This window comes from Athene noctua, chromosome 17 (assembly GCF_965140245.1).
Source record: "Athene noctua chromosome 17, bAthNoc1.hap1.1, whole genome shotgun sequence".
Taxonomy (NCBI): Eukaryota; Metazoa; Chordata; class Aves; order Strigiformes; family Strigidae; genus Athene; species Athene noctua.
Window position 1 is genome coordinate 3228716 of NC_134053.1, and position 18959 is coordinate 3247674.

Here is an 18959-nt window from a genome sequence, read left to right on the forward strand (position 1 = left end):
CCCCGTCCTCCGCCCGCCTCAGGCGGCCGCCGCCCCCCGCCGCCGGGCCGCGCTCAGCCCCGGGGCCTCTGCGTGTGGCGGCGGAGCCCGATGCGCTCCGTGAGGCGGCGGGGAAGGCGGATAAAACCCGGCAAGCGGCCGTGTGGCGCTGCCGGAGCCGTCGTGCCGCGGGGACCGTCCCCTCAGAGCCGGCCGAGGTGGCCGCGGGCGGCTGCGCTGGCGCCGCCCAGCCCAGCGGCTGCTTGAGGCCGGGGCGCAGCGGTTCGGTAGCCTGAGGGAGAGACAGTGACGAGACGATTCCGCGTCTTTGTTAGGATTAGAATAATGACCCGCTCGGCCGCAGGACTGGCAAACTGGGAGCGGGGCCCGGTGGCCGCTGGGCAAAGTCCCGCTCCGAGGAGCTCACGGTGAGAGCGATGCACAGGGCAGGGTGTGATGCCCGGGGGGTGCAAAGGCTGTAAATGCCGGTACTGGGCTTCTTGCGATGTGGGTTTGTTGCAAAAGGGTGGAAATAGGCAAAGTGGAAGAAAAAAAGGAAGGGAAAGGAAGCGATTCAAAATCAAAAGGTATAAGGGGAAGGGAGGCATGAAGCTGAAGTAAAAATTTGAGTGCCGTGTTGCCTTTTCATAGAGCATATCTGTAGGATCCTGTTTCCTTGGATTCGGCACAAACAACCAAAACCGGTCAGTACAGAGTCCCTCCTCGGTGTGCACGCTGCCCCTGGTCCTTTTCTAGGTCTGTATTAGTGCTGTCTGCTCGGTTTATGCCTTTTTTATATGTTCCTTTTTGTATGTGTGTGGGTGGACACCTGAAGTGCAATGTGACCCGCTGCCTGGCTCTGCGCTCGGTTTCCAGAGAAACCTGCTCAGAACTTGGGGTGGTTGGGGATTTCTGCTGATTTAAGAACCACCAACCACAGGGACGTTGCATTGTCCCTTCAGCTCCTCCAGGGAGGTCCATGGTTGCCCAGAGATCAAACACATGTATTGAGGCAGGCCTTGATAATCTTGAAGTAGAATAATTAATAAACGTAGTGTAAATGTCTCAGGAGTTTGTTAGGTCTGTATTAAATTTTCCTTGGATTTCATCCACAATCCTGTGTAATGGGACCTTATGTTACAGGAAGACTACAGGATTTGGGATTACAGAGGAAGAATCACATCTCAGATCATGGCTTTAATTCTGCGCTGGATACAAGGTTGGAGTCCTCCCTACCAGCAAAATTATTTTCCCTTCCCACTTGAAAATAATCCCCCCACCTTTTGCAGTTACTCTGTCAGCTCAGTTTATCACGGAGCCACCCCAAAGATGTAGCTGCATTTGTTTAGGGCTTGCTCTGCTCATTACATCACACTCTGAACCAAGCACGCTACAAATGCAGCTACACCTCATCCCTTCCTGCTCGGGGGAGGCTGGGGTGCTGACACCCCACTGCAGACCTGGGTGAATCCGGAGTGGAGGGTGCCAGCGTCCTTGGCGGGTTGTGAGGTGTTCAGTGAGGGTGGCAGAGGTGGGTTGATCCGAAAGGCGAGGGCACCGCTGCTGTCGGTCGCAGGTTTGAGCCTCACGTGTGTTGTGCACGTGGCCAGAGCAAATATCCCACTCCGTGCTGCTAGTGGGAGCGGTCAGTTCAAGAACACCTGGTTCTGTGGATGTTCCCTTATTTCCTTTAAGTAAAAACACTTCAAGTATTGTAGAACTGCTTGTGTCAATCCTAACATTCAAGAAGAGGTACTTACAGAATATATCATAAATTGTAAATAACCCTTAAAACTATGCACTTCACTCCTGGGCTATAAGCCTCAAAAGAACAGAAGCAAGCTCTCAATATCACTCGTGGATATTTGTCCTGGGCTGTAATTCTGCAGCCTGAGGACATGTTTGTTAGGGCCAGGGTCTGTGTTTCTGCAGGTGCTGTGTGTACAAAGGCAGGAAATGTTGTGCATTTCCTGCTCAGAGCCAGGCCAGCCCCGGAGCTCTCCGGGAACAGCCTCACACCGAGCCATTACCAGACCTTTATTCAAAACTTTCCTACCTACCTCTTCCCTACACCTCTTGACAAGGAACAATTCTTACGTGTATTGAGGCTGTGTATAATTATAACCTCAAAAGATTTCTTTCAAGGTCTTTTAACTAAGACATGCTAATTATTAATATTCATTCAAGAGATCTGTATTTTCTTTAAAACAGAAAACACGAAAGAATTTCATTGAGCACAAATAATAATGTGAGTGTAGCATGGCTGGCCATACGGCTGATTCTAGCAGTATTTAATGTTGCTCCCTTACAAATGATTTCAGAATTACCTGTAATCTCTTTCCACCTCCTGGAAGATTATAGCTGTTTCTATAATCTCATCGTTTCAATCACACCTTTGTGAATAAAACCAAAGCAAGTGAGATAACAGTGATTTTTTTTTTCATTAGAACTAGACAATTTGTTTATTATAGTACATATAATTTTACTTGCTAAGAATGGAAACTGCAGATTTTAATTAGATCTGTCAATTTTAAAAGGACTCTAATTTCTGAGGTAGGAGTCATAAAATTAAAAAATCACATAATATATATCACAGTCTGTAGTCCTGAGTGATTTAAGTTTCTATATCCGTGTTCTCAGCATTTGTTTTATTTATCTATCAACATATTTTTCCGTTTTAAGGCCTTTTGCAATTTTTATTTCTACAACAACTCAAGCATACTCCAAAACTAGATTTCTTGAAGATAAATGTGGATGACTCCCTATTCTAACAGCAGGTGACAGTAAGCCATGATAAATAAAATACTTGGCACATGTTTTGACTGGAAATTGGTACTGCTGATTCATTTTGCCATCTGGATTCAGTCCTCAGTTAAGGACTTGAAGTGAGGCTTAAGTATGGCCAAATTTGTCTGCCTCCACCTTCATGCTGTGATCTGCGTGTTTTAAAACAATCTCGAGGGTCCTGCAAAGCATTCCACAGCTGTGCAGTAAATAATTCTCAGTTTTGGGTAACTTAATATCATAACTCTACCTTTGAATAAATCTTGTTGCAAGTAGTTGAGACAGTTAGCTAAAAATCTGTAGCAAAAGACACTGATGGGGAGAGGGTATCTCCTAAGTGTCAGCTTCAAGGACTTTAACATTGCACTTTGCATGACTATCTAGATGCTTGAACATTGCAGATAACCTCGGGTTCTTACTCTAGGTTGTTTTGGTGTGAAACCAACTTGGTTTTTATCTTGAGAGAGCTGCTCCAAACAAAAAGAAGGGAAGAGTTTTAAAGAAATGCTTTCCCACAAGGCTGCCTCTTAAGCTAAAGTCAACCAGTGAAGTTTACATCTCAAACCTTTCACTTCAGTCCCTCCTAAATCCTGCTAATAATAATTCCTGAAAACAGAGCGGTGGGGAAGCTCCTTCAGTGCTGCACCCACTCTGTGCTCATTGGGCTAAACACGACACAGGCTTGGTCGGAGTCCAAGACCCTCCCACCTCTTCCTCTGGCTTTTCTTTTGAATATAGCAGCAATAAAACACACATCTGAGCATCCTACTTCCACAGTATGTTGTTGTCACATTCTTCACCTTTAAAGAATGCCAGCATATGTTTCTCTAAATGTTTTTTCTCTATTTATTCTACAAAGTTCCCAGAATAAACTTAAAGTATTGATTCTGACAGTTTTCAGTTGGTTTGGGCATTTCACTTGGGTGATTCCCCAAGCTTTGTGAGAGCAAACTCAGCTTGGAGCAGCTGTCTCCTTTCATTGCAAAAATGATTGGTTTCAGACGCAGAATACTGAGGACCTTTGGTTTTGCTTTTTGGTTTTGTTGGGGTTTTTTTAAAATCTTACTCTATTTTAAGAATTTAAACAAATATTAAAAAAATGAAGGCGCATCACATGTCATGGGACCTTGCTCCACAAACGGTGTGTTTCTGGGTATTTCCCCCACGCCTCCTCCCGTTGTTTGGTTTGCTCTTTGGTGTGTCCAAAGCGGAAGAAAGAGGAGAGCTAAAAGTCTATTGCAATAAATTGCATTGGCAGGATAATGGGCTAAGTTAAAGCATAATTTACACTGTCCGATTTAACAGCTTCCTTTCAGTCTAACTAAATGTAAGATTTAATCAAATACCAGACAACTGAAACAGCAATAGTATGAACAGCAACAGAACTGAAGCCCTGTCACTCCCCAGTGGAGGAGGCTTTGCTGGGTCTCCTCAGTGGCAGCAACCAACATCTGTGCAAGTGAAAAGAAAAACCAATTTAAAGAAAAAAAGCCAAGATGGAGATTTGAGGCCAAATTTTATCTGGAAAGGTCAGAACAAGGGGAATTGCATCAAGGAAAAACCAAGTTCTCCTCCTCACCCATCATAACCTGGATTTTGACTCTCCTTTTCATAGTGGCCTCAACCTTGTGTGCTTGGGAGAGGAAGAGGATAAAAGGGTTCAGTTAAGGCACTTCTGGGTCAGTTCAAGTTTATATCTCACACTTTGGCTGAATTATATATTCTGACACCCGTTACAAAAATTATCCACACTTCTTACTTAATAACGAGATTCCTTCTCTTGTAGCAGAATGACAGTTTTTAAATAAAATTTTACTTCAGTGAGTCAAAAGAGTTTTCCGATAAAGCTGCAAATATCATCAGCTTCTTTTCAAGATGACCTAATTTTGCCTTTCTTGTGAGAAGAGTACACTTACGTTTATCTGCTTTGTACCCTTGGAATACCAAAAGGTACAGAATGATAATAATGAATGTCAAAATAATTAAGTATAATTCAGATGTTTGTACGTGGACTAAGAAAACTGGAGATGGGAATCGCACACATCTTCTTCCCAGATAAATAATTAATAGAAGGGGCTAGTTCTGGTTGTAATTTAAGGCTGTAGTTTTGGGGCTGCTGTAAGCATTTTTTTCTTCTCCCTCATGGATTTCTCTCATGTCCTCCACAAACCCCTGTCCCCCACTCTAACCCCGTACAACTGGCCATGGTAAAACACAGGAACAATTGTCTTTGGTAATTCTTAGGCTCTGCCCAAAACCAGGTGGTGTTTAGTCAATGGGTGTGAATAATTCCTTCCTGAACATCTTCATCTCATTTTTAATAACAGGAATTATTTTCTCACACGTAACCTGGTCAACTTCCATAGTTTTCTTTCTGGTTTTCTTGCTTAAAGGGGGGTCTGAAAGTCCAATTTCTCCTACATGCCTGGATTTAGGGGATGCAGCCAGGGAGGAGATGCCGGGACCTGCTCACCAGTGGCTGTCATCTTCCCAGTTCATCTAATCCAGAACGAGAAATTCCATGTTTGTATTTCCTGTGGTACAGATCTCCCTCCCTCATTTCCACACCACCTCGCCCGTTGGATGTAAAGCACCTTTTCCCTCCCTCCAGCTCATTTTCCTTCTCCACCTGATTTCCCAGGGAGCGGCGTTGTCTCCTTCCGCTCTGTGACCCTCAGCCTTGTCATGGGAAACAGAGTATTTGCCTTCAGTCACACTCACTCTTGGAATAAGTCGAAGGAGGAGGGCTCTGTCCTTCCCTGCCCACGGCAGAGACAGTCCTGGGTGAAACAGCTTTACAGTTTCACCATTTACTGTATTCCCTGGTACTCACTGGTTCTCACCATCAAACCTGAAAGATCATTCCCTGCTCGGAGTTGAAAATTGTGTGTTACCCAGCAGTCACCATCCCCTCACACCCCCTGTCCTACCCAGGCATGGCCACAACATTTAAGCCGCTGTCAATGCTACAACCATTGAAGATGGCAGACAAACACCCATCAGGGAAGATCGAGATGTACTGAACCTCCGCAGGCACCCAAGGGTCCCCACCTACTTCAGAATTTGTACCATTCAGCCTGCAGCGTTGTCTGCGGAAAATGTGGTCAAAGGACAAGAATAAACAAACACGTTTGGCTCGTGGGAGTGAGACGGTTTTATACCTGAAATGTGCCCCGTTAAGCACCTGATAGGGAAGATTATCGCAGACCTCCACAAGGCATAATGGCAATCCTTGCTCCCGGTAGCTCGTGGCTCTGGAAGAAATGTAATGGATGAGGAAATTAGTGTCACTTTCACTCAGATTTCTCTCCTAAGACCTCTGATGTGCATTTTCAGGGGGGTTCTCCTTTTTCTCCTGACATTTGCAAGGCTCATTTATCTGTTACCCATCAGTACGGTAATCAGGGCTTTCATTTCCAGCCTTCTGCTGCTGCGTATATAAAAAAAACAACCAGAGGTGAAACACTCGTTGCTTATCAGGATTTTATATTCTGCTGGATAATCCTTAACTCGAAAACACGTAGCTCTGCAAAGAAGCCTGGCTCCGGGTCCATCCCTTGTGCTTGCCATGGGGCACACGCGGCGAGCCCCCGTCCCTCTGCGCTCTCAGTCCTCCGGCTCTCCCGGCTGCAGAGAGTTTGGCAGAGTTGCCATGACGACCCTGCCAATACAGCCGGCAGCACCCAGCCAGCACCGAGCACAGGTTGGTGTCTGCGGGGTGGCTTTCGGAGTGGGGGGTGGCAGGAGAGCGACGCGACAAACTCGAGGGTGCTTTGCAAACCGAGCACGTGGGCTTTCCCCCCCGCCCGCTCCCACCGCTGCTCGCCCTGAGCAACCCCCTTGGAGACACCCCCGTGGGGCGAGGAAGGGCCCGGGATGGCCCCTGTCATGACCTGGATGGGAAGCCCAGAGATTCACAACGGCTCTGTGATCCCCTCGGGTTAAATTAAGGTGAAATGACACCAAGCAACTGGTTAAAATCTTTTACTTGTGGTAGAAAACAATTTAAACTTGGAAAAGGACAATAAGCAATGTGGTCTCTGCCATGGGGGTGAGGAAGGACCGGGGATGGCCCGGCTGCTCCAGAGGGTGCCACAAAGGGACCCCAGCACAGGGCAGTGCCACAGGGCAGGGGTCAACAGGGCAGGGGTGAACTCACCCGGGGCAAAGTCAGGGTCGGGCAGGGTGCTGCGGCGTGGGCAGAGCTGGTGTGGAGGTGACACAACGGGGTGCGGTGTGGTGGTAGGCAGGGGGCTGGCAGGGACAGCCAGCAGCCCCTTCTCTGCAGCCGGGTGTAGTTTTCTACCTTACTCTTCATTAAGTTAAGATGTAAGACTGAAGAAAAAAAAAAAGTATAGTTGTAGCTATGGCATTGCTCTGAAGTTCTGTGAAGAGCCAGGGAAAAAAATGGGCTTCCCGTAGGGCCATGTAAACTAAAGCTGCGTTTTATCAGAGATCTGACAAAACTCCAAGATTTGGAGACTCTGGGACTCTGTAAGATCTTTATCCCCAAGCACAGCAGCGGTGGCAGAGACGCATGGGAGCAGCAGCCTCTAGCCGTCAGCACCGAGAGCTGCAGCTGCTGCTGGGAACCTGCAGCCAGAGCTCTTGCTGTCAGCCTTCCTTCACCCTTGTAGTGGGTGGCTAAAAACATCCAGGCTGGCAAACGCCGATGATGTGAACGCTTATGCAAACCTGGGATCGCTGTCGTAAATTTGGAAGGGAATTCAGCAAACAAAGGTGGCTCCTGCTGGCTGGTGTTAGGCCGGGTTCTCTGGGTGGGCTGTGCCTCTGAGGGCACCATGAGCAGGAGGGCCTGGGGCTGCCCCCGCAGCTGAGAATCCTCCCCGGGGTTTTTAAATCCTGAGCTTTGAGCTGAAGAAGTGGTCAGATGCGTGATGGGAAGGTGATGCTCCCATCTGGTGAGGGCAGCGGGGAGACATCTCACAGGTCCCGGCTGGTGTTGGGGTGGGTGCATGTTGCTGTAGCTTGGCCTTTCTGCTCCCCCAGCAAGGGAAGGACAGATGTGAGCCAGCAACGTGCAGCTTTGTGTCCTGCAAACCCCCAGCCCCTGGGAAATATTGATGAGATCCCCCTCCCTGGGGGCTGCAGCCTCCAAAGACGAGGGAGGAACTTAACAGCTGTGATGTATCCTGGGTTTGCATTGCAGAAAAACCGTCCTCTGCAGCGGGCTGCGACTCTGTCGTACCAAGGGCAGGTCCTGCCCTCAGCGTCCTCAAACCAAGATACCTGCCCAGGGGCCTCCAGCTGCCAGATACTCCTCTGCCCTCACAGACAATCCCGTCCCCAAAACATCTGCTTCAAGAGGTGGCAGTGCGGTGGTCTTCACCTTCCCCCCGCTCCTTGAGGTTGGTGAAGGAGGTACCTGCATTTGGCAGCTGAGGGGGAAGCGACAACCCAAGAAGCCCCTCTCCAGCCCCGCTCCTCCCACGGCAACCTGGCAGGAGCCCCCGGCCCTCTCCGGCTCCGAGCTCACCGTGCCCGGGCAGGTCCCCTCCCAGCCCTGCCTGCACCTCCCTGGCCCTGCCTGTGCTCCCCACAGCCCCGTGGTAAGGAGCCACATGGGATGCACACTCCACAACACAGCTGCGTTTTAGGGAGGAAGGCTCATCATGGACACAGAAGTACTTTTTTTTAGCAATGATATCCCTCCAAATAGCTGGTGAATGACCATTGCCCACAGCTACATGGAGAACTGAGGATGAACACTAATTATATTTTTTTTAGTTATAATTTCTAGCTTTTATTCTGTAGCAAGGACCCGAAGCACCTTTCTTTCCCAAGCCCCATGCTGGGCTCCCCACCACCCACAGCACAGCAGAAGCTGGAAGCTCTGCTCTGCCAAGAAGGGAGAGATGCAGCAAAATCACTCGATATGGCTCAGCCCAGCAGATCAGGACAGAAGGGGGAGCCCAGGAGACAAAATCAGAGAGCATCCCACCCCACCGGGCTCCAGCCAAGCTCTGAATGTTGATGGCATTCACAGAAACTTGCTTTTTGTTTCCACAGTCACCTTTTGGTGGTTTTTTATGGTTTATAGGAGACTCATCTCAGTGTCTGTGCTGGCATTCCCACTGTGCTGAACAGTGAGCGAGCCATTCCACCAGCAGTGCCCAGAAATCCCCACTGTGCCGCACTCTGCCATTGTCCTCTCTGTATGAATGGGCCAAAACATCATCTTCTCCCTCCTCTTCCCCCACGCTGATCATTTCCCTCCAGACCTCTGACACCCGAACCACCACCTCGCTGTGCCCATCTTCCCCTGCCTCTGTTCATGTTTAAAACCCCTGTCGCTGCGGAAGCCACCTCCTTGGCAGCTTGTTTGACTGCCGAGCGCTTGTCCTGCCCTGGGCAAGTCTGCAGCCTCCTGGTAGACAGAAATGTTGTGGGTTTGACCCTTTTTAACAAGACACCTTGAGCTATGTTATTGTTGGGCGTATGAAGTGTCCCAGCTCCTGGTGCGCCCCACGGACACCAGCCAACTCTCTGACCTGCTCCATCTCGTAAATGCTTTTCAATATCCTGAGATATTTCCTAGCAAACAATTTCCTAATTTGTTTAAATGACTGCTCCCACCTCCCACGGAGCCAGTGATGGAGCAGCCGTGGGAAGGAGCCCGGCAGGGTTTTGGCTCTACAGAGAAGGGGCCACCTTTCCCTGTGTTCCCCAAGACCTCTGGCGGCTGCAGAGACCAATGCCCACCACAGACCCGACCTGCTGAGACTTATTTAACATTTCCTAACAGGCCAGGCTCTTTTCAGATAGTGCTGGTTTGTACTTCAATATTTTTAGATATCTTCTGGTTTTTATATCTCTATTTTACCCCTCTGAAGCCAGACATCAATTACTGACTTGGGTGCCTATTAAAACATAGCTCACAAATAGACTGCCAGTACCTACCTCTCTGTAATTTATTGCTGACAATCATTTATTTTCCTCTCCAGCCAGGAACAATATGCCCATTGTAAAATACCCCAGGGCTACAGAGCCTCTCTGGCATGAATGGGACAGGAAAGCACAGAAATGTGGATTAAGACACACAGTCTATGCTGTAAATGGGGATCATTATACTGGAGAATGGCTCAACAACTTGAAACATGGTAAGATGACCGTTTTGAGAAAAAATTTAAATGTCTTTACAAAAGCTCCTAAGGACAGGGAGCAGTCAGTGGTTGTATATGCTCCTGGAAGACCATACAGTCATGTATGATTATATATATATAATGTCTTTGACAGATGTTGTGCAAAAATGTGTTCAAACTTACTTCTAATAGCTAAGTGAAGAGCTTTTGCATGTGCTCAGGAGCAATTACCTGAAATATCTAGGTTATAGATGTTTAAAAATCCCCTACAAACCCAACAAACTGCAGTCAGCTCCCCGCACCGGGACGTGCCCTGGCTGCACAGTCCCTGGAGCTCTCTCAGCTCCTGACTTGGCTTCAGGAATATTCCTTTATTCTGGAATCGTGGTGGGTGCTGCAGGAGACAGAGCAGGGGAAGGAGACCCTGATTGAGCCCTGAGCAGCCAGAGCAGGACAGGCTTGTTTACACACAGTAAACCAAGGTTTGGAAAGGTTTAAGCATGCTCAGCAAAGGCCACACAGGAAGCTCCTGATCGAGATTAATGATGCATCCAACTCGGGAAGCTAAACGGAATCCCAGGCCTCCGTGCAGGGAGCGCTGCCTTGCCTGGGGTGGAGCTGGAAGGCAGCCCCAAAAACCCTTCTAACAACTGCCCTGCTCTCCCCCTCGTTCCTCTTGTTTGTTAAACAGGTAAAGGCACCCAGGTATGGAAACACACCGGAGCTATTTATAGTGGTGACTGGAAGTTTGGGAAGCGTGATGGTTATGGCTCATACAGCATTCGTGACTCTGCAACCAAGGAATACAAGAAGGTCTACACAGGCTGGTGGAAAAACGACCAAAAATGTGTAAGTGCGATTTCCTGCACCTGCCAGTGGCAGCATACCCCAAACCATGGGGAAGATTTGGGTGCACACGTGCAAAAAGATCACTTGAAATACAAATTTTTCCAATACTGAGGAAGAATTGAGGGGGTCTGGGGAAACGAACAGGTGGAATAAGAAACTGAAAGCAAGAGCAAAAGTTCTGGTATTTAAGCCATCTCCCCCTGCCCTCCCCAACCTCGCTGCTCCTGGCATTACTCATGTCCCCACGTCAGATGCTGCAGGAGCTGCACCATGTCCCACGGCCAGCAACAGGGAAGCAGCAGCATGACTCCAGGCAGAGGCTACAGGAACAGACCTTCCTCCAGGCTTGGGTTGTCTTTAAATCTTAGTCTGAACCTGCAGAAAGCCCAGGAAACTTCAAGAGTAAAAATTCATCATTCATAAAAAGCCAAGCGTGGCTGAGGACACGCTGTCACCCACCACGTCCCCGGTGGAGAGGGACTCATCCCACCCATCCGCCGGTGACAGGGCTACAGCCCCGGCCTCCCCCCGCTGCCGCAGAGCAGCAACTGCTGCTCTGACCCACCTGCAGCTCTGCCAAGCAGGACAACAGGTTTCATATCCCATGTCTTAATCCTCCCCACCCATCCCTTTCATTCCTTTCATCCTTGAAGGAGTCAGAGGAACCTGCGGTATAAGCACTGCAGGAAAATGTACCACCTTCTGGGAGTTTTACAGCATATTAAACATTAGACATACTCAATAACATGAGTTCTTTTAGAAGTTAAACCCGTCACATAAATCACTGGTTTTTCTAAAGAGAACACAATGAGGAAGTCATCTGGTAAAAATGACTGCAATCTCATGTGCAAAATCCTTGTAGGAACGTTTTCTGATCTGCCAATGGAAACCTTGTGTTTGCCTTTGTGTCTGCTCTTAAATTAAATTAATAGCCTCTTAGGCTTCTAATTGGCATGTGGCTCGATGGCTCCAGTCTCTTGGAGGGAGCTTCCCCTCCTGTTCTTTGAGGATATAGTTTGGATGATTGAGCTTTGGTGAAAGATTTATAAAGACATCCAAATATCACTAGGGTTGTTTTTTTCTTCTACAAAAGCCTTCCTTTTATATCAATGCAGTTTAGTAAAATTAATGCTCAGTAAAATCAGTTATTTCCAGAACTGATTTTATTTTTTGTTTAGAGATAAATTAAAGCTTTATTCTTATGGGAAAACTTATTAATAATATGTAAATATCTCTTAACTGTATCACTCCCCAGTATAGGGAGTACCTCTGGATTTCTCTTAAGAAATATAAAACAAACACATCTGAGGGTCCCCAGCTTGCACACACCCAGTGATCTTAATTCAGAAGTTCACCAACCAAAGCTGCCAGCAGCAGTGAGCCTGAGGAAGGGAAGCAAAGAAGGAAAGCCCAACGTCAGAGCTCGCCTGCCTGCCGGGGTGACGCCTGCCGCCTGGCACGGCGCCCGGCTGCGGGGGGGCACGCGTGGCACCGCTGCCTGGGCCTGCCCCTCTTGCCGCAGGGGGCCTGCACGGCTGCCCTTAGTTTCTTGTGGAGGAGGAAGGCAGGCAGGCAAGAGGCTCTTTAGGACATGACCTCTTTGGGGGTATGGATGGGGGAGAAGGCAAAACTGTCTCCATGGTTAGCATCACTGAGAGACCTCGGCTCTGCCCAGGGGTGAGGGAAGGAATCACCCAGCCTGGGACACTCCGGGTTGAGAGACGGGTCTTTTTAACACTGCCTATCCCCAGCCAGGTTTATGTACTAGTAAAACCCGCTTTTAGTTAATATTAGCAGCAATCATGCCAATAATAACAGATATAAACCTGAGGTTTTGTCATGGCAATAAAATGATTTGCCAATAAAAAAATCCCATACCACCACCTCTTGTTTCCTTCAACACGGAGCTGGGCTGCCAGCAGCCACGTGTAAGAGTAATAACCAAAGGAGCAGCCTACCAAGAAAGTAACATCCCCAAATTGAACACCGACCGGTTTCAACACAGAGGCTCCTAACCAGCCGTCTCTGTGCTGCCCCCCAGGGCTACGGGGCGACGTTCTACCCCAGCGGGGAGCGCTACGAGGGCGAGTGGAGCGGCGGGCTGCGCAGCGGCTGGGGACGGATGTACTACCGGGACGGCTCCATCTACGAGGGGCAGTGGCTGGAGGACCAGCCCGGTGGGCAGGGCATGCTGCGGCTGCGTAAGTACCGGCCACCCTCGCCCACGGCGACTGCCTGCCCCCCGCTCTCCGGCTGCCTCTGCCGTTCGGATTTCTCGATGCTACACGGGCATCTCCCGCTGCAGCCTCCTGTCAGGGTTGTGGCTGCTCCCCTGTGTCTCTCCCCTCCTGGGCTGGGGCTGGAGGCAGCGCCGGCTGTGCACGAAAGCTTATTTTTGCTGTGATTTACATTTAGATGACCGGGATGGTTAGGGTTAGAGATAATGTACTGTTGGGTCAGAGAAGAGCAAATCTCTCTTTTTAAACCAGGCACTTTGCCAGACGCATTTTCTAACTGCTGCATACCAAAGAGGAGTCCAGTTTCCAGCACAGGAAAAAAAAAAAAAAAAAAAAAAAAGGAGAAAGTTTTGTTTCTGAGTTCACTTCATTCCTTTTCTTACTTCCGACACTGACTCACATTGAGTGAACACGGAGGTTTCATTAGTACACGATCCCTTCCCAGAAATAACACCAAGCACATCATGGATTGGGAATGTTGGGGGCAATCTCATCATAAAAATGGGAATTTGGAATTTTTTTTTCATTTATTTTGCTTGGAGTTTTTCCTCAAAGTCAAGAGTCCAAATCCTTTGCAGTACAAGGCACTGCATTCAAGGAACATCGAAAGAAATGTTATCTCCATATTATTATGCATCTATTCTATTTTTTTGCTTGAAAGTGATCCCAAGGCTAGTAATTAGCTAAGCAAAGCAGCTGGGAGGAACGAGCTGCACATCACATGCACGACTGTGCTCTCTGCTGACTGTAATGTCACTTTGGAGTGATGGCGCATCTGGATGAAATCAGCACCCACTTCCAGGGGTAACTCCTTCCACTGATCTGCTTCCTTCCCATCAAAGTCACTGTTATAAACTAACAGCCTCTGTGGGCTCAGCCATGGCTGCTCCACCATTTCAGAGCCCAGTTGCCTCCAGCGTAGCCTGCAACCGATTGCGAGCTGGATTCCTTTTGGTTAAAATTAACCAGAGCAATTATTTCATACCCACAAGCTTAATGTATTCAGCTCAGCCACTGGAAGCGTGCCCACGTGCCGGCAGCTTTGCGATGGTGAAAGGAGTTCTTCAGTGGAGGTCACGATGAGCTGCAGCTCAAGATTAAATTGCTTGTAGTGGCAGCGTGCCCGGCGAGGGCGAGCTTGGCTGGGAGCACCGCGCTGATTCGCCGCCTCTGCTACAGCCCGTTGCCGAACGGCTTCGAAACGGGAGCGTTGTGTGTCCGCAGAGATCTCAGTCGTGAGCAACGAACACAGCCCCTCAGATGCTCTGGGAGAGGAGCAGATGGGAGCAGCCGGGCACCATGGTGCAGCCAAGGCCTTGGATGGCCCCTCTGTCACAGCTGCGTCTGTGATTTCGGTGGTTTCGGTGTTGTGGGTGGCTGGAGAGGCTGAGCTGCTCCCTCCAGGGCAGGGCAGGGGGTGGTGCAGAACAGCACACTGCCAAATGCAAGCTGAGGGTAACCACTGCCACAGCTCCAACCTCCAAACCAGACCCTGCCTGAAGAACCTGGCAGCCACGCTCCCCAGAAGCATTCCTGGGTTTTCCCTCTTCCCTTGGGGGTTCTGGCAGTCCCCAGCTCCCTCCACGGCATTTTGGCAACCTCTTGCCCCAAAGAATGGCACAGTTCAGCTGAGACCCAGAGATATTTCCACTAAGTCACCTGGTCAGAAATCCCCATGTTTTTTAGCTTAGAAACACTATCTATAGGAAAAAGGGACAGCAGAGGAGTCTCCTAGGGAAAGCAGGGTGTGCTGGATGTATCCCAGCCCCAGCATTACCGTGGGTATGATGCTCCTTCTCAACCAGCATCCTTGGATGAAGCTGTGCTTGCCCTTGCAGCTCCACTTTCCCTCTTGGTGATGGATGGCTGGATTCCTGGAGAGCAGCACAGAACCCAAAAAAACCCCTCTTGACTTGCAGAAAAACTCCAAGAGATGCAGTACAGCTGGAAAAACAGTCTGTAACTGACTGCCTGGACCGTTTACTGACAACAATTCTTGCCCTGTAATTCACTGAGGAAAAAAATAACTACAAGTATTATTTGAAATCAAGATTATTTTGACTGGACAACAATCAGACAGTGCTGCTGTTCCTTGCCCAGACAAGCAAACCTCATCAAGCCAGATATCCTGCATGATTTGTTGCAGTGACAGAGCTGAAACTTGTGTCCTATAAATTTTCATGTTGTCAGGAGCGACTCAGCAACTAGTCCCTTACTCTGAGCTCACTTGCTCCGCATTATCAACAAAAAATGAGTATCACCAGGAGAAGAACAAAGCAGGTGAACACAGTTCTTGTTCCAAGTGGGCAAGTGTGGGCTCCTGTGGCCTTTTCTCCCTCTGTGGCATAGCAAACTGAGCACCATGAAAGCAAAATGACACACTGAGCTGCAGCCCCCTTGAAATGACTAAGAAGAGCCAAATAGATTATTTCCTCCTATGTTGCTTTGCTGTGTTGATTGGTTTCATTTGTAGCCCCTTAATGAAATGGGTGAAAATTTCATGGTCTGTTCATGTATTTAATTGCAGCAAATGAAAATCGGTACGAAGGAAGTTGGCAAGATGGAAAGAAGCATGGCCCAGGGAGATTCTTCTACTTGGATAAGGGGCAGTTGTTTGAAGGTATCTGGGCAGCAGATTTACCAAAATGTGGAATTCTGATTGACTTTGGCAGAGACGAAGCTCCTGCCCCTACTCAGTATCCAATCCCAAAGGTAATTGCTTGGAAATTTCGGTTTTGCTGATATTTGTATTCATCAGTGCACGGGGCAGCTCTCCGGGGAGCATTTCACTCTCCAAGTGATTACCCCTGTGGAGTTCCCAGCTCACGGGGTGTGTGCTCAGTCTTTTGGCCAGCAGTGTCCTGAACAGCCCCATAGGGACAGTTGGCCTGTCCAGCTACTGCTGGAGCCTCCAAATCACCTACACCTGAAAAAATGCACTTCTCGTGCACTGAAACTGCTCAGAGACCTGAAGCAGCACAAAGGAAACGGGGACAATAGAGGCAGAGACAATAGTGGGATTTACGTCAAACCCAAATGATTTCACCAAGCCTAAGTGCTAAGGCTGACTAGACCTTACTGAAACCCCAGCAGCTGCAGCACCGAAGTCAGCTCTTTCCTTTCCTGGGCACCCCGAGCCAGGGGCTCGTCCGTGCCCAGCAGGATACGCCCAGCAGATGGGTGTCTGGGAGCTGATGTGCTCTGCTCCCCTTTTCTGTAAGGTTGACACGGGCTGTGGAGAAGGAGCCAGTCCCTGTCCCCATCCCAGTGACTCGGTGAGATGCACAACAGGGCACACGGACACGCCGGGCTGTCAGCCTGGCCACTGCCAGTTCCTTGCACGTCACATTGGCACAGGACACAGAGGGCGGGAAAGCCTGTGCCCCGCTCCATGCCCTCGGAGGACAGGGAAGGGGGATCACAATTACAAAACCATCTCATTTGGAAAAGACCTTGAAGATCACCTAGACCAACGGTCACACTGACTGCTCCCAACTCCCCCAGATCCCTCAGCGCTGGCTCAGCCCGACTCTTCAACCCCTCCAGGGATCCCGGGGACTCCCCCCTGCCCTGGGCAGCCCATTCCAACGCCCAACAGCCCCTTCTGCACAGAAATCCTTCCTCAGAGCCAGCCTGACCCTGCCCTGGGCAGCTTGAGGCCGTTCCCTCGGGGCCTGGCGCTGGGGCCTTGGCTCCAGAGACTCGTCCCCCCTCTCTGCCCCCTCCTGGAAGGGAGTTGCAGAGGGCCAGGAGGTCTCCCCTCAGCCTCCTCTTCTCCAGACTAAACCCCCCCAGTGCCCCCAGCCGCTCCCCAGCAGACCTGTGCTCCAGCAAGTGGATCAGTTGGGGACAGACAGGGCTCCCAGTGACACAGCTGGCAAGAGTCTCAGCTTGAACCCCTGCAGTCCCGTGCTGCAGGTGTGAAACACATTGCCCAGGGACAGTTCCTGCAGGGTGCATTGGGAGGCTCCTCTTTGCTTAGAGCCGAGCAGGACCACGCCGCTTTACCCCAGTAACACAGGGAATAGCACGGCCCCGGGGCAGGTAAAGCTTCCCACCTTCCTCCTCTGCTCCAGGGACAAGGTCGTTGCAGGTACGGGGCACGCGCAGCCTACCCAACCTCACAGCTGCTTCCCTTCTTTTTTCAAGACTGGTTTCTGTAGCAAGGGCCCTCTGAGCACAACTTCTGACAAGCCAGTTAATCCTGTAAGCACTAGGCACACCCATGGCAGTGCAGAATGATAAAACAACAAACATCAGGGAAAAACAATCTCAGTTTTGCAAAGAGTGAAAGGCACAGTACTTCCACAGCTAAAAATATTTACCTTACAAGGTTTGTCAAAGGTCACCCAAGAACAGCCTCCTCAACAGCCCAGCCCACCAGCCTGGGATGAACTGCCATTTCACCAAGGCAGGACGTTCAATCCTGGCTGTTTATGTTACTCCCTGAAGAGTTAATTTTCTTCTGCTCTATGAGCAAAAAGAAAGCATCAACTTTCACTGCCGTTACTGCACTTCCTCTCAGAAGAGATTTATTGATCTCGGAATATGAAGGAAGTAACAGATAAAAGGAGAAAAATTGACTTCAGATTTTCATAAAGCTTTTGGCAAATTACTGTTGCAAGCAGCTGTTAGAGAAAAGTAGATGACGGGTGAGCGTTAGAAACTGCCAAAACCAGAGATGGACTAGTCAGCTTTTGCCTGGCAAGAGGCCAACAGTGAGGAGCTGAGCTTCTGCATGGGAGAGGCATCACTGTCCATCTTCATCAGCAGGTAAAAGGAACAAACGGTGGGGATGCACAGGATGGAAAATGGCTGAAAGGTAGAGAGCGACTGTCACAAGCTTTGAAGGAATCCAGAGGTAGATGATGGAGTTGCATCAAGGCAGGATTTGAACAGAACTGCAGAGAGCAGAAAGACACAACACGGTGGACTTGGGATATTTGCTGTTGTAATTATTGAAGCCAAGGCTTCAGGAAGCGTGACAAAATTAATGAGATTAGATGTCTTGTGCCTGGGAGAAACCCCCCACCATGAACCCTCACAAAAGCGTCCGGGCATGAAGCAGGTTGGAGTGACAGGACAAGCTCCTGGCAGGGTTTTGGCACTTCCCTCTTAAGAATCTGCATCCTGCTGCCTGCAGGTTTCAGGACTCTGGGGTGACTGCAGATACTCACCTTTTACAGCTGCACAAGAGACCCAACAGGCTACAGATCAAAAGCCAGTTTTGTCTAAGAATGTGTTTTGTTAAAAGCAAATCAGTTCACTCCACACAGAGCTATTTCAAGGAGATGATGTTCGACACACTAATAAAATGAGGAAAGCACAGCAATGTTTCTAAAATAACTGAAAGGCTGCAATATAAATTTTAGTCCTGATACATGGGAGATTCTCTGTTAATTCTCGAATAATCAAGATCTATAAAACCTTAAGCTTCTTCAATTACACGGCATAACTGATCTGTATTCTTTCTATTTAGATTGAACTAGCTGATCCAGATGGTGTTTTAGCAGAGGCCCAGGCGATGTTTGATGACAGCCAAAATTAATAACCGGATGCTGAAGAAAGAAAAAAAAAGATGCAAGATAAGAACATGATCCTGGGTTACTTATTTGAGTCTCAAATCCACACTGTGGCATATCGTGTTGTGGTCTGCCTCGCCTTCCCCTCAAGGCTGCTCACGTAGGCTTCACCCTGCGGGTGGCTTTGCTCAGAGGCCTCCTCCCACCCCCCCAGTATTTTGGGAAAAAAAAGAAAAAAATAAAACCTAAAAGCAAAATGCTGGAAGAGAGGCAGTGACTTGCTGCCCTGCTCCCCTGACTTATTCCTCTTGTAAAGAAATCACATGCCTGCTGGTCTGAAGGCCTTTCACACTGCCTCAGAGAAGCTGCAGGGTTTCTATTACACACTGTAAAAGCAAAGCTCTGGAAAAGTACAAATCATCATCCTCTCCCACCCCACTCCCCAAACCTACCTGTGACCCGAGATGCTTTTGACAATGTAACAG

General features: G+C 49.1%; 1 protein-coding gene across 1 annotated transcript; it reads left to right on the plus strand.

Annotated features, from left to right (window-relative positions):
• Window positions 1–53: 53 nt before the first annotated feature.
• MORN3 (MORN repeat containing 3) lies at window positions 54–18898 on the plus strand. Its single transcript, XM_074921436.1, has 7 exons — window positions 54–407; window positions 1123–1198; window positions 9729–9884; window positions 10558–10715; window positions 12757–12916; window positions 15480–15664; window positions 18432–18898. The coding sequence occupies exons 2-7, from the start codon at window positions 1171–1173 to the stop codon at window positions 18498–18500; spliced, it is 756 nt and encodes a 251-aa protein (XP_074777537.1). The 5' UTR covers window positions 54–407; window positions 1123–1170; the 3' UTR covers window positions 18501–18898.
• The last annotated feature ends 61 nt before the right edge of the window (window positions 18899–18959 follow it).

What these genes read in the sequence shown, in the direction of transcription:
- MORN3 (XM_074921436.1), top strand. Translation starts at nt 1,171, where the DNA reads ATGGCTTTAATTCTGCGCTGGATACAAG. An exon ending in GCTCAACAACTTGAAACATG is followed by an intron (nt 9,885 to 10,557) that starts GTAAGATGACCG and finishes TTTGTTAAACAG; the next exon opens with GTAAAGGCACCCAGGTATGG. An exon ending in CTCAGTATCCAATCCCAAAG is followed by an intron (nt 15,665 to 18,431) that starts GTAATTGCTTGG and finishes CTTTCTATTTAG; the next exon opens with ATTGAACTAGCTGATCCAGA.